Genomic DNA, 15,162 nt, shown 5'->3' with positions numbered 1-15,162 from the left:
TACAGGTGACCGTATTGACTTTCCCATGATGCTTATTTTTAGTTGATGACAAAAGCTAAAGCTAAGACCTTTTTTTTATTTGGTTCAGTCAACTAAAGCCAGTACTAGAAATTTCCAATAGCCAATGACCACTGTGCATATTGCACAGCCACCCGAAAGGCAACCAACCACGCGGACAGACCCAAAAACCCACAGTATTAGCTTCGCAAGCAAGGCGAAAAAACATGTTCCGAGACACTACCAGCTGCAACACGTACAACTATGGTGACGCGCGGTACTGGGACGCGCGGTACGTCCAGGAGGGCGGGTCCTTCGACTGGTACCAGCGCTACTCTGCTCTCCGTCCTTTTGTTCGCAAGTACGTCCCTACCACTTCTCGCCTCCTCATGGTCGGCTGTGGCAATGCCGGTAATTTTCCTCCCTGCCCATTTTCGGTATTTGTTGGTTGCCGAGAATTTTTGAGAAAGGAAAGGAAGATTTTTGGAATTTTAGTTGGTCATCGGTTTTTTTTATTTATTTTTTCCTGATCTGTTTGCTTGCTGGGGAATGCGAGAAGAGAGAAAAAAGGGTTTTGCAACCGTAAGGTTTTTCTTTTAGCTTTTCTTTGTTTGGTTGCTGGGTAAGAAAGAGTAGGAGAGGCAAGAAAGTAAAAAGTTTCTTTAGCTCTTGGAGTATATTATTTTTTGAGCTGCGATTCGTGAAATAAAAATTTGAAAATTTACAGTTAATTTGGCCAGATTTAACACCCTGCCCTTCTTGGGCATGCTAGTCATATTCAAAGTCTCAAACTTGAGGCCTTCTTTATATATATATTTTTTTCGATCGGATGTCATAATAGTTTGGGAAAAGTAAAGCAATTGGATTTTTTCAGAATCGTTGATTGCGCACTAAATGGGACTTGAGAAAACAATGCTAATGCTGCATTTCAACCATCTGGCTTTGTTTAGGTGCGAGTTTTCAGCTTTTGGGAAATCAGAGCTGCTAAATTTATTTTGGGTAGAGGCAGTTTAATTATTTAAATTAGAGAAAATCTATTTATAAGCCTTATTTTTTACACATCCAACACACCGTTGATGTGGAAGTTCCACATCAGATATGCTAAAAAATGATTGGTATTTTGATTTTTTTAAAGTTATAATGGGTTCCACTATAAGTGGTGTACCGGGCTTATGTGTAGCAAAACTCTTTAAATCATCCTTACAAAAGCAACTTGAAGTTAAAAGGTTTCTTTCTTGTCAAGGGTGTACTGGGTATAGAAGTCCACGTTGATTAATAAATCAAATTTTTAATTGGTAGAGTTCGTTGGATATTTTGATCTGAAGTTCCCAAGTACTTTAGAATTATGGGTCCCGAGCAGTATGAGGTTCTAAATAATCTTCTAATCCCGTATATTTGTGGTAGCTTCTTAGGTGCCTCTGTGAAGATTTTTTACTCTCTTGGTTTGGCTTTAAAAGTGGAAAAGATTAAGTGGTTCTTCTGCAAATGATGCCGTAACTTAGTTTCGTTGATCAACAATTATAGTGAATTGAGCATAATAAGGATCACAAAATCCAATGAGCTTTAATTTCTGTGCCCCTGAGCCAGAGAAAGTTATGAACTGGTTAGCACCAGCAGCTTATAATGTTTTATTAAAAATGAAGAGATGATAGTTCAAGATGTGTACTGAATTGGTAATATCACATTTTGGTGTCTATGGTTGCTAGATTGATGGTGTGAATCAGTGAATGCTGGGAGAATAGTGTAACAAAATAAATGCGTGGAATTGGCAGGTTCGATAGCTTTTAGACCACCATCCACTTACCCTGTCTCTAAAACGAACTAGCATTGTTTCCAATCCAAAAGCCAGTCCAATACCTGCCCAAGCAGGTTCAGGTGTTTTTTCTTCAGACATGGTCGTTATGAGTTACCGTTATGCTTGTGTGTTACTTTCCAGCTTTTCTGCAGTTTGATGTGTACTTGTTTCTTGAGGAAAATGTTGCTGTGATGCTTTTTGATGTGGTTTCATTACGATTCCTGTATTGTATTTTTTAACATGAATTACAAATATAGATATGGCTTTTTCGTAAACTGGAAAGTTTTTTATTATTTTTTATTTTTTATAGTAATAAGTTATTTCATTGATATAAAGATAGGCATAGCCCAAGTACACTAGAAGTATACAAAAGCATACACCTATTTAAGAACTAGAAACAGTTACAAGAAAATCATGGACGCTCAGTGTCAATGTATAACAGTAGTCTACATTATATTTGTAATACTATACAGCTGTAGTATTTTAGATTGTATATAGGTAGGCTAGACAACACCGCTAAATAGAGGCAGGCTGCACATGGTGCTGCTGAATATCAGGCGTAATCTAAGGAGTCATAGTTAGGTGATCTTCCCGCTCAAAATTACAGTACACAAGCCATGTAAATATGTTCTATATAAGTGGGAATAAATCCTCTGAAGAGGATCATCGAATTCATTCGAATTCATTTAACATGGTATCAGAGCTTTCTTGAAATTTTTTGTTTCGGTCTATCTCTATTGTTGTGGTCCTACAGAATTTTTTTTACAGAAATTCTCACCGAGCTACCGCTTAAGCTCTTCAGAAATCCAGCTCTTCAGAAAGTTTTGGTCTCTTCTTTTTCCTTCTCCTCCCAGTTCTCTGTACAAGACCCAACCTATTCTCTCTCTTGCGCGCGCTCTCTGTTCTTCCATAGGTGCCGACCTTTTCTTGTTTGTTTCGGTATTTCTTTGATCAAGGTTGTCGTTTTCTGGCAGATTCCAGTTACGGCACCATCAGCTCAACAGGTTTTTCGGCAGTTTTTCTTCCAACAAGTTTTTTCTTCCATCCGTGTATTTTTTCCTCTCCTCTCGGTTTCGTCGGCGTTGGGTCTCATTATTTTTCGGTCTCAGTCAGTGCTCTGCACCCAAGGTAGCTGTCGGCACAGCTTTCGGTTGGTTTGATTTCGGTACCTCACTTTTATCTTTCACGTGATATGTTTTTTATTTCACTTTCGGTACCTCACTTTCACTTTCACGGTACCTCACTTTTATCTCTCACTTTCACGTGATAAAGTAGCCAATTTCACTTTTATCTCTCACTTTCACTTTCCTTTTATTTTATCTCTCACTTTCACTTCCACGGTACCTCACTTTCACGTGACTGTACCTCACTTTCATGTGGCTTGCTTTCCCGTGGTTTGACTTCGGCTCTTTTATTTTCACGTGGCTCGGCGTAAGGTTCTTTTATTATTTCTCAGCTCTTTTATTTAGCTCTCGGTACAGTCTAATATTTTTTTTATTCTATTATTTTTTTTCTCTCTCGAGTTCAATTTTTTTTCTCTCTCGGATTCAATTTTTTTTTCTCTATGGATTCTGCACCTGTTTGTACCAAGTTTACGGGCAACAATTATTCTACGTGGGCATTTCAGTTTGAACTTTTTCTTAAGGGAAAAGATCTTTGGGATCATATTGATGGAACTGATTGTGCACTTAATCCTGATAAATCTAAGGATTGGGTTATGCTTGATGCTCGGATTATGTCTTGGCTTCTTAGTTCCGTTGAGCCACATATTGTCACTCACTTACGACCTCATCGCACCGCTCAACTCATGTGGACTTACTTAAAAAAAGTATATCATCAAGATAATGGTGCTCGTCGTTTTCAGTTAGAGCATACGATTGCCTTGTTTTCTCATGACAGTCGTTCCATTCAAGACTATTATTCGGCCTTTCTGACTCTTTGGAACGAATATTCTGATTTGATTACTGCGGATGTTCCTGTTACCTCTCTTTCCACCATTCAAACTCTTCATGAAACTCGTCGTCGTGATCAGTTTCTTATGAAACTCCGCCCTGAGTATGAATCTGTTCGCTCTTCTCTCCTGAATCGCTCTCCTGTTCCTTCTCTTGATGTTTGTTTTGGTGAGTTACTTCGTGAAGAACAAAGACTTAGTACTCAAGCTTCTCTGGAACACTCTCATGGTAGTTCAGGGTTCACTCCTGTGGCTTATGCTGCTCAACGAAGAGGACCGCCTGTACATTCTAGCACTTTACAGTGTTTTTGCTGCAAGGAATATGAGCATATTGCTGCTAATTGTCCTAAGAAATATTGTTCTTATTGCAAGAAAAAGGGTCATATTATCAAAGACTGTCGTATACGGCCTCAAAATCGTCAGGTTCAAGCATTTCAGACTTCTATAGCACAAGGCGCTTCCTCTGACCTTGCACCTCCTGCAACAAATTACTGCACACCAGAAATGGTGCAACAGATGCTAATTTCAGCATTATCTGCAATGGGGTTTCAAGGTAAACATACAACTAAACTCTGGTTTGTAGACTCAGGTGCGTCTAATCACATGACGAATACTCCTACTGCTCTATGTCATGTTCGGCCCTATGCTGGTCAATCTGCAATTCAGACTGCCAATGGTAGTTCTTTGCCAATCGCTGCTGTCGGAGATGCCTCTTCTCAATTTACTGATGTGTTTCTTGCTCCTCAACTTTCCACAAATCTTATTTCTGTTGGTCAATTAGTTGATAACAATTGTGCTGTTCATTTTTCTGGTGATGGTTGTGTTGTGCAGGACCAGGTAACGGGGGAGCCGATCGCGAAGGGACCTAAAGTGGGGCGTTTATTTCCACTATTTTTACCTGTTCCAGTACTTTCTTCAATTTCGTCTATAAAGTCTTTTACTTGTCATAATGTTCCCGATCTGAGTATGATGTGGCACCGTCGTTTAGGTCATCCCAATGCTCAGATCTTATCTCATGTATTGCACTCAAATTTTCGTGATAATGAAGAACGTTCTTCTTTATCTCTTCAGTGTGATTCTTGTAAACTTGGTAAAAGCAAAACTCTTCCATTTCCTTTGCATGCTAGTAGGGCTTCTCACTGCTTTGATCTTATCCATAGTGATGTTTGGGGACCTTCCTCGGTTAGTTCACATGAAAAATTTAAATATTATGTAACTTTCATTGATGATTATAGCAGATTTACTTGGGTTTATTTTCTTCGCTCTAAATCTGAGGTTTTTCATACTTTCACCGAGTTTTTCGCGTACATTAACAATCAATTCTCTGCAACTATTAAGACATTACGCACAGATTCTGGTGGTGAATATTTGTCTACTGAGTTTCAGGCATTCTTGGCTTCTAGAGGTATTATTCATCAACGTTCATGTCTTGCTACTCCCCAACAAAATGGAGTAGCCGAACGCAAAAATCGTCATCTTCTTGATGTGGTACGTACTCTCTTGTTAGAATCCTCTGTTCCATCAAAGTTCTGGGTCGAGGCTCTGAAAACTGCCACTCACTTGATTAATCGTTTACCCTCCCAAGTTTTACACATGGAGTCTCCCTATTTCCGCTTGTTTGCTAAACAACCTAATTATGATAATTTCCGTATCTTTGGTTGTGTCTGCTTTGTCCATTTACCTCCTCATGAGCGACATAAATTATCTGCTCAATCTGTTAGATGTGCTTTCTTGGGATATAATGTGTGTCAAAAGGGATTTGTTTGCTATGATCCTACTTTACATCGTACACGAATTTCTCGGAATGTTATTTTCTTTGAAAATCAACATTTCTTTCCTGTGTCCTCTATATCTTCTTCTTCTACTGTGGTCCTTCCTTCTTTTGAACAGCAGTTCTCAGATCCTCATCCAGTCACCTCTCGTTTTAAACCGGGTGTTGTATATACGAGACGCTCCCGCCCACAGTCTCTTCCGGCGGCTCAACCGATATCTGATTCTACCATGCTCCAGGACCAGTCAATTGCAACATCTTCAGAGCACTTGGTACGTCGCTCTTCTCGAATATCAATACCTCCGGATAGGTATGGGTGGTTTGCTTCTGCTCTTACTGCTACATTATCCAACTTTGATATTCCCACATGTTACTCACATGCTGTCAAGCATGATTGTTGGCGACAAGCTATGCGGGAAGAAATTGCCGCTTTAGAGGCCAATCACACCTGGGACATTGAGTCATGTCCTCCCACCATTGTTCCTCTGGGTTGCAAATGGGTTTATTCAGTCAAAGTTCAATCTGATGGAAGTTTGGAACGTTACAAAGCTCGGCTTGTTGCACTTGGAAATAATCAAGAATATGGTGTCAATTATGAAGAGACCTTTGCTCCGGTGGCTAAGATGACTACTGTTCTTATGATTCTAGCTCTTGCTGCTTCCAGTGATTGGCCACTACATCAAATGGATGTTAAAAATGCTTTCCTCATGGGGATCTTAAGGAGTGTATTTATATGAAGCCACCCCCGGGATTGTTCGCCTCTCCGACTTCACAAGTGTGTAAGCTTCGTTGCTCCCTTTATGGTCTCAAACAGGCACCGAGGGTCTGGTTTGATAAATTCCGCACAACTTTATTACAATTTTCATTCAAGCAGAGCAAGTATGATACTTCATTGTTTCTTCGGAAATCAGACATGGGTCTTGTTGTTCTTTTGGTTTATGTTGATGATATTGTGATCACTGGTTCCGATTCTGTCTTACTTGGTCAGCTCAAGACTCATCTCTTAGAGTCTTTTCATATGAAAGATCTTGGATTTCTCACATATTTTCTTGGTCTTGAGGTGCATCATAACTCTTCTGGTATTTCACTCAATCAACATAAGTATGCTAGTGACTTGGTGGCTACAGCTGGTCTACAGGAGGCTACTTCTGTTGATACTCCTATGGAATTAAATGTCAAGCTTCGCAAAGAGGAGGGTGACTTACTTGCTGATCCCAGTTTATATCGAAAATTGGTTGGTAGCCTTGTTTATCTCACTATTACTAGACCAGACATTTCATTTGCTGTACAGCAAGTCAGTTAGTTTCTTCAGACTCCTCGTCATCTTCATTTGGCTGCTGTCCGAAGGATCATACGCTATGTTCAGGGCACTTCTGCCCGTGGTTTATTCTTCCCGGCCAGCAATTCTACTCGTCTTGCTGCTTATAGCGATGCTGATTGGGCTGGTTGTGCGGATACACGTCGCTCCATCACTGGTTGGTGTGTGTTCTTAGGTAATGCATTGATCTCTTGGAAGAGTAAGAAGCAAGACAGAGTGTCTAAATCATCTACAGAATCTGAATACCGAGCAATGTCTTTAGCTTGTTCTGAAATTATTTGGCTTCGGGGTATGCTTGCTGAGCTCGATTTTTCTGAGACCAATCCCACACCTCTACATGCCGATAATACGAGTGCTATTCAGATAACGGCCAATCCTGTCTATCATGAGCGCACAAAGCATATTGAAGTCGATTGTCATTCTATTCGTGAAGCATTTGAAGCTCGTGTTATCACTCTTCCACATATTTCCACTGAACTACAAATTGCAGATATCTTCACCAAGGCTCTCACTCGTCATCGACATTGCTTCCTCAGCAGCAAATTGATGCTTGTTGATCTACGGGCATCAATTTGAGGGGGGCTGTCAATGTATAACAGTAGTCTACATTATATTTGTAATACTATACAGCTGTAGTATTTTAGATTGTATATAGGTAGGCTAGACAACACCGCTAAATAGAGGCAGGCTGCACATGGTGCTGCTGAATATCAGGCGTAATCTAAGGAGTCATAGTTAGGTGATCTTCCCGCTCAAAATTACAGTACACAAGCCATGTAAATATGTTCTATATAAGTGGGAATAAATCCTCTGAAGAGGATCATCGAATTCATTCGAATTCATTTAACACTCAGACCATTCAAATCATAAACTGGAAAGTTGCTATCTTAGTATCTATTATTTTGGACATGATAGCATGTTTAGAATGCCCATGATGGGCAATTGTTGCTGCAAATAATGTCATGACTCGAAACAGTGATTATAAAATTTCATACCTTCCCCGACCTGCATTGCCCTTCCTATAAAAAGAAAAGTGAATGACTGATATGATAGTGACACATATTCTATTCCTTAGGGACTCTAATAGCTGTCTTTGTTTAGAGACAAGACTCATTTTTCTTTTTCTTTTTTTTTGTTTTACTTTGTAGTTATGTCAGAGGACATGGTAAAGGATGGATATGAAGACATAATGAACATTGACATTTCTTCAGTGGCCATTGACATGATGAGAAAAAAATATGGGAACATCCCTCAGTTGAAATGTATCCTATTGAAAGACCAACCTCTTTAATTTGATTTTGAGTCACTTTTCTTGGATAAGCACAAAATTTTTTGGGGAAGTTTCCTTAATGAATGTCAATAGATATGCAAATGGATGTCAGGGATATGAGCTTCTTTCCAGACGAATCATTTGATGGTGTCATTGATAAAGGTATGGATCTGTCCCATCATTACGTGCTTTGTTACTACTCAATCTGTCAAACTAAATTTGTGTTTGTGTTGTTAATATTTTGCTGTCACCACGGCATTTGCACTCTGCTGAACCTCGATCTAGGAACTCTTGATTCTTTGATGGTATGATGTGTATTGAAATGTCTTTTTATTCCTCAAATTTAATGAATGGCACTCTCTAAAGCTTTCGTTTGTGCTTATCATTTTCAGTGCGGCACAGATGCCCCGATTAGTTCAGCTCAAATGCTAGGGGAAGTGAGTAGGTTGTAGACTTCATTGCCTGTTTCATTTTTCTTACTATAATTTGTTAGAAAATAAAGCATCTGAATCTAAAACTTGTTTTAATTTATTTACTTCTAAATTTCCTCACTAGGCATGGTTATTTTTATTCTTGTAGGCTTCTTAAACCCGGAGGGACCTATATGTTGGTAATCATATACCTCGTGATGAGGCTTTATTTTTGCCACTGTCGTTTCATGTTTTTTCTTTGATGATGCATTATTTGTTTCTAATCTTTCATTTGCAGATTAGCTACGGTGATCCTTCAGCAAGGATGCCTCATTTGAGCCGACCAGTATACAATTGGAAAACTGTGTTGTACATCATACGTAAGTGTTATTTCTTTGCTTGAAGATGCTCAAATATCTTTGCTTGTTGGTCCTTTGGTGTCTAGAAGACTGTCATGCTTCTGGATTGTTGTTTCATTTTTCTTTAAATAATTGTAGTGGATCTAAGTTGCATTATGTTTCTTGTTTGTCTTATTCCAGATTTTAGTATCATACTCTTTTCTTGGATGGTGGATATTGCAAAGAGTTAAGCAGCTTTTTAGCTTTTAACACTTATGATCAATCTGGTATTCTCAAGTTTTTAAAACCATATCATTGTAACAAACCAAATTGCCAATTTTGTGTCAATATACACAAAATTAAGGGTCTAAATTGTTAATGGTGCGGTTCTCTTCGTTTCTCTTGTGCTTACTATCATCTGGGCGTAGTATTCAGTTTGAGTGTACTGTATAATTTATATTTCTTTTGTGTGCATGCACATGTTGGAGTTGGGGATTATGCATAAACTTTCTTTGTAAATTAGATTGGGGAAAATCTAGAAATTCTATACTAAACTCACTGGTTTGGACTTCCGACCTTATACCACAGGACAGTAGGGAAGCTCTTGGTACAAATTGACATACAGCTTGTTGGTATCCATAACTGTCATAAAGCTTTGAGTACATCATCCCTTGGAGTGAACCCAGTGCGTACATGCATGTTTCTGTTTGTGGTCTGTGCATGGATCAGCGCAGCCTGAAGATGGGTGCATGTACCTTCACATGATTGCCCTAACTTAGGTCTTGCTTGTTTTCGTGACTAAAAACCAAAACTTTGAAAACTTTTCAAAATTTTCGTACTGTCAAAAGTTTTACAAAAACAAACACACATTTTGATCTACCAGTTTTCATCTCAAAAGATCTCAAGTTTCTTCTCAGGTTTTCATCTCAAAAGATCTCAAATTTCTTCTCAGGTTTTCATCTCAAGTTTTCATCTCAAAAGATCTCAAGTTTCTTCTCAGGTTTTCATCTCAAAAGATCTCAAGTTTTCATCTAAACAAAATTACACCATTGGTAAATAAATAAATAAAGGAAGTAGCCAAAAAAAAAAAAGACAAAATGGTTAAAACAAAAGGAAGTAGAAAAATTTTTTTTTTGACCAAATGGTTAATAAGAAAGGAAGCAGCAAAAAAAAAAATTGCATCATTGGTAAATAAATAGACAAAAGAAGCAGCAAAAAAAATAAAAAAAAGAAGTAGAAAAATAAAAATAAAAATTGCAACATTGGCAAATAAATAAAATATTATAAAAAGTACTACAAGTACTTGTGGGTCCCATCATACTACTAACTATAACAAAGTCAAACTAATCTCATCTCATCTCTAGAAACAAACACATATTTCATCTTATCTCATCTCATCTCAACATATCTCAAAATTTTTTATCTCATCTCATCTCTAAAAACAAACACATATTTCATCTAATCTCATCTTATCTCATCTCATCTCAACATATCTCAAAAGATTTTATGTTATCTCATCTCATCTGTTAAAACAAACGAGGCCTTAGAATTTTTATCTTTCCACAACCTTTACTAGTTTAGGATTTGAGCATGTTTCTATGTCTTTTTCAAGATCACTATGAGGGGACTAGCCTTTGCAGGGTCACTTTAAAGATTTGGTTGCTATATGTTTTTTTTTTTGATAAGTTAAATAAATTATATTATCAAAAGAAGGCAAAAGCCTGATACAAAGATTAGAGACCACATCTAGGTATGAACAATGGATATAAGGAACTCGTGTAGGCCCAAACCATTGAAATCAACCGCTAAGGTCCATGTACAAAGAGTTCTAAAGAAAAAAACTTTCAATTCCTCCAACGATCTCTCTTTGTCCTCGAACGTCCTTTCATTGCGCTCTCTCCATAGACACCACATGATGCATATAGGGATCATCTTCCATACTGCTTTTATCTGTTGATTTCCTCTCATATTTTTCCAACTGGCCAATACCCCGACCACCGTCTCCGGCATAGTCCAAGCCAAGTCCATTCTGCCAAGTACCTCATTCTATAGCCTACTCGCTACCTCACAGTGTATTAAGAGATGGTTCACCGATTCACCTCCCTTTCTACACATGCAACACCAATATGTGATGATCACTCTGCGCTTCCTCAAATTATCAGTTGTGAGAATCTTACCCAATGCTGCAGTCCACACAAAAAATGCTGCTTTGGGTGGCGCCTTATGTCTGTTGGGAGCTGTTCGGACAAAGATGATTATAAATAAAGGAGCTGTTCGGGCAGAGGGCTGAGGGCGAAATTTGAGTTATGGGGAAACCCAGAACAGAGTGCCATTTAAGAGATAAAGAGATTGTTCATGAGTGTTTGTAATTTTATACAAACATATTGAAAATATTGAATTTCCGCTTCAGTGGACGTAGGCAAGTTGTCGAACCACTTAAATATTGTTTCTCTATTGTCTTGTGTGATTTTTGGACAGGCCGAAAGGCACAACAATGTCTCCATATCTTTCGCCATGGGAACTGAATAGGTGTCTCTTGGGAAAGAGACTTATAAAAAGAACGCACTGAAAAAGTACATTTAACTGTAGGTATCCACCATAAACTATCCTGTGAATTATCCAGTTTAGTAGCATACAAAAGGCTATAAAAGGCTTCAATACTGCTCGTCTCCCAATCTTGTGTCGCCCTACTGAATATGATATTCCATTGAATTTGTTCCCTTGATCTTTCCAGTACATCTGCTACTGAGGCATCAATATCTCTTGCAACTCTGAATAGCGAAGGAAAAGATTCCTTTAGTGCCACATGATCACATCAAGTATCGTACCAAAACTTAATACGGGTTCCTCCTCCTAAACGGATTCAAGTATAACGAATGAAGACCTCCCACCCTTTTCTTATATGTAACCACAAACCTATTCCATGCGCTCCTCTCACTTCTTTTGTACACCATCCCCCCCATAGGCCCCCATATTTGCTCTCTATAACCGTCTTCCACAAGGCTTCAGGTTCCTTGTGATATCTCCACAGCCATTTGCCTAGTAACGCCTGATTGAAAGTTCTCATATATCTAATGCTCAAGCCCCCATTCGAGATAGGGCTACATACCTTGTCCCACCTAACAAGGTGAAATTTTTGTTCCACGCCCATTCCACCCCACAAGAAATCCCTTTGAAGTTTCTCCAACCGAAGTGCAACATTTGCTGGAATAGGAAACAATGACAAAAAATAGGTGGGTAGGTTAGAAAGAGTACTCTTAATTAGTGTGATCCGCCCACCTTTTGACAAATATAACCTCTTCCATCTAGCTAGCCGACGTTCCACTTTCTCAATAACTGGGTCCCATAAAGAAGCCACTCTCGAGGTCGCCCCCAGTGGGAGTCCCAGATAAGTCATGGGTAAAGATGTAGTCGTGCATCGCAAGATACTAGCCAACTGTCTAATATGCCGAACACGTCCAATAGGCACCATCTTAGATTTTCCCAAATTAACGTTCAGTCCGGAAGTTACTTCAAAACAAAGGAGAAGGGCCTTCAAAATTCGAATCTAGTTAGGGACTGCTTCATAAAAGAAAAGAGTATCATCTACAAATAATAAGTGAGATACATTAACAAGTTCCCTATTCAGAGATCCAATCTTAAATCCAGTGAGCAACCCATTCGTAACCAAGGCTGATGACATTCGGCTCAGTGCCTCCATCACAATCACAAAGAGTAAAGGGAATAACGGATCTCCTTGTCTTAAATCTCATGTGCTACAAAAGAAACCAGTTGGGCTTTCGTTTATCAAGACAGAGAATTTTACCGTTGATATACACCACCTAATCCATGAACACCATTTCTCTCCGAACCCACATTTCCGCAAAAGGTCAAGAAGGAACTCTTAGTTGACATGATCATACGCCTTCTCCATATCTAGCTTGCATATAATCCCTGCCTCACCAGATTTTAACCGACTGTCTAGGCATTCATTCGCAATAAGAACCGCATGTAGGATTTGTCTATCCTTAACAAATGCATTCTAAGGTTTCGAAATAAGCTTCCCCACTACCTTACTCAGACGATTCGCTAGCACCTTGGAAATTATCTTGTAAACCCCATTTACTAAGCTAATAGGTCGAAACTCCTTAATCTCCTCAGCCTCCACCTTCTTTGGAATTAGTGCGAGAAAAGTAGCATTAAGGCTTTTTTCAAACTTTCCAGCTGAGTAGAACTCCTGGAACACCTTCAATGGGTCATCTTTTATTACAGCCCAGCAAGTTTGAAAGAAACCCATAGAGAAACCGTCAAGGCCCGACGCCTTGTCTTTAACCGTTTTCCTCACAACTTCAAAAACCTCCAACTCCTCAAAAGGCCTCTCCAGTCGGTCTACATCAATAAGTTCAATGGAATCAAAGCCAAGCCCTTCCAGTTTCGGCCGCCAAACCACCTGTTCAGAAAGTAACTGTTCAAAAATAGAGAATAGAGATGGCACTTTCGCAAGTGATATCAGTTCGTATGGATGCACCACGTTTCTATTTGCGTTCCCTGGTTTTCCCTTTGACATCTTTTACAAAGTGTGAATGTCGGAGGGTTAGAGGAGCACACTCTGTGATGGAGTCATTTATTGTTGGAAGGTTGATAACTTGATAAGAAGTCTTATGATAGGGCTTACATCATAGTGTTAACAGCATCAATTGGCACTTTATTTCAGATGTTGTAATATAATCTCTCGAAATGAAAAAGAAAATGACTTTCTTCTGCCTAAACAAAGTTTCTTTCTGGAAGTTGGCCACCCATTTCTAATTTATCTGTTATTTGAGGTATAGGATAGCATTCTGGCATATTAATGAAGAAATTACCATTACCAAAGGAAGGAAGCTTATTTTTGTTTCATTGTTTCCTTCTCCATCCTTCCACAGCCAGACCGGGATTTGAGAAGCCTGAAAAAAGTTGTTCAACAACAAAATCATACTTGGAGCCGGTTCCTACTACCGAGAAGGGCTTACTTCCATTAGATTTTGTTTTGGAGGATCCAGATTCTCACTTTATATACGTGTGTAAAAAGATGGATGAAACAGAGCTGAGTAAGATGCCTACCTACCCCTTGACGAATGATGTTATATAGAATGCCTTACAGTGAAGCACTGATAAGGTAATTCTTGGGCTGACTACAAGCTTTGGCATGCATCATAGTCTGTTCATATGATTATTGTTGCCTTATCTATCAAAATAAAAAATGATTATTGTTGCCAGATGTGCAACGAGGATTAATCATTAGCATCCTTGGAGTTGTTTGTAAATGACGCGAGATCCTATTTTTTTGACATGAGATCGTAGGATGTTGGATATGAAGATTAAAATTGAATAAGGAAACAAATCGCATTGGAGGAACTGTAGTGAGTGAGATTAACGTCAACTTTATGTCCTGTTACTGTGCTACCAGGCAGGAATGTTGTTTTCTAGTATTCTTTTGGTACTTTTTCTATTTATATTTTTTCTTTATTAACATAGTGAATGTAATTTTGATAAGTTTATTATATTTTACTGGGTTAAAAGAACATACGGAAGTTACAAGCCGGTACCCACTATCTATTAAATGCGATAAAACTCGAGGGGATTAATGCCAAGGCACAACCTGAACGAGAACAAGAAATTTTCTCTGCTTCACCCTATTGGTCGGAGTTACATTTTGTTGGACGGAAGGACAAATAATATGCCATTTTCATAGGCTTAAATGGTTGTTCTTAGTCCAAACGGCTGGCCTATTATCTTGGTCTGAGTTCTTGTGAGCGACTACTACAATCCCTGTCTTAATGTCGATTACCAACAACACTTGTATTTTGGTGCTTTGTTTCAAATGGATGGACCGTATGTGGTGTTATCCTCTGAAGATTGTGGTCTTTGATCAGCCATACCAAGATCGCTGGAATAAGTCAAGAATGATTCAAAAAATTGATCCATTTTGGTGTAATACTTCCCGCAACATATTAAACGGGGTGATAAGGATTAATCTAAGGCATTTTTACTGAGGTTAATAGTCTATGATTGAGCCGAACCAACAGCCCATTGATCCATTTTTTGAAACAGTGACTAAATAAAGAGGTCAGGGGGGCTGGTGTGCCTATCCAGATATTGAATACTAAAACTAGTATAGCACTAGTGGAATTTATATAGCCAACATAAGAAGACATACCAGTTCAGCTACAGCTCATCTGATAGACTTTTCATTTATAGTGTTACACTGTAAATGAAACACCTATACTCTTTAACAGTTTTCTTTTTCAGTGGTCTACCTTCTATCCTTGCATGTTACCTTATGTGCGCAGATGC

At 38.7% G+C, this 15,162-nt stretch overlaps 1 protein-coding gene across 8 annotated transcripts; it reads left to right on the top strand.

The window, feature by feature from the left end:
- Positions 1-78: 78 nt before the first annotated feature.
- On the top strand, positions 79-14,371 carry LOC122291715 (EEF1A lysine methyltransferase 4-like). Of its 8 annotated transcripts, none has more exons than XM_043099618.1 (10): positions 79-408; positions 7,981-8,094; positions 8,196-8,264; positions 8,388-8,407; positions 8,495-8,547; positions 8,658-8,712; positions 8,811-8,892; positions 9,052-9,096; positions 13,752-13,984; positions 14,086-14,371. In XM_043099618.1, the coding sequence occupies exons 1-9, from the start codon at positions 225-227 to the stop codon at positions 13,955-13,957; spliced, it is 828 nt and encodes a 275-aa protein (XP_042955552.1). In that variant the 5' UTR covers positions 79-224; the 3' UTR covers positions 13,958-13,984; positions 14,086-14,371. The 8 variants fall into 8 exon arrangements, with proteins under 8 accessions (XP_042955552.1, XP_042955551.1, XP_042955553.1 ...); XM_043099624.1 differs by adding an exon at positions 1,704-1,769 and having other exon boundaries at positions 270-408; positions 13,752-14,371; XM_043099623.1 differs by adding an exon at positions 1,704-1,872 and having other exon boundaries at positions 270-408; positions 13,752-14,371.
- Positions 14,372-15,162: the final 791 nt, after the last annotated feature.

The sequence above is a fragment of the Carya illinoinensis genome, chromosome 13 (genome assembly GCF_018687715.1).
Source record: "Carya illinoinensis cultivar Pawnee chromosome 13, C.illinoinensisPawnee_v1, whole genome shotgun sequence".
NCBI lineage: Eukaryota > Viridiplantae > Streptophyta > Magnoliopsida > Fagales > Juglandaceae > Carya > Carya illinoinensis.
The sequence above is the reverse complement of the archived record's forward strand: the minus strand, read 5'-3'. Positions and strand labels throughout refer to the sequence as shown.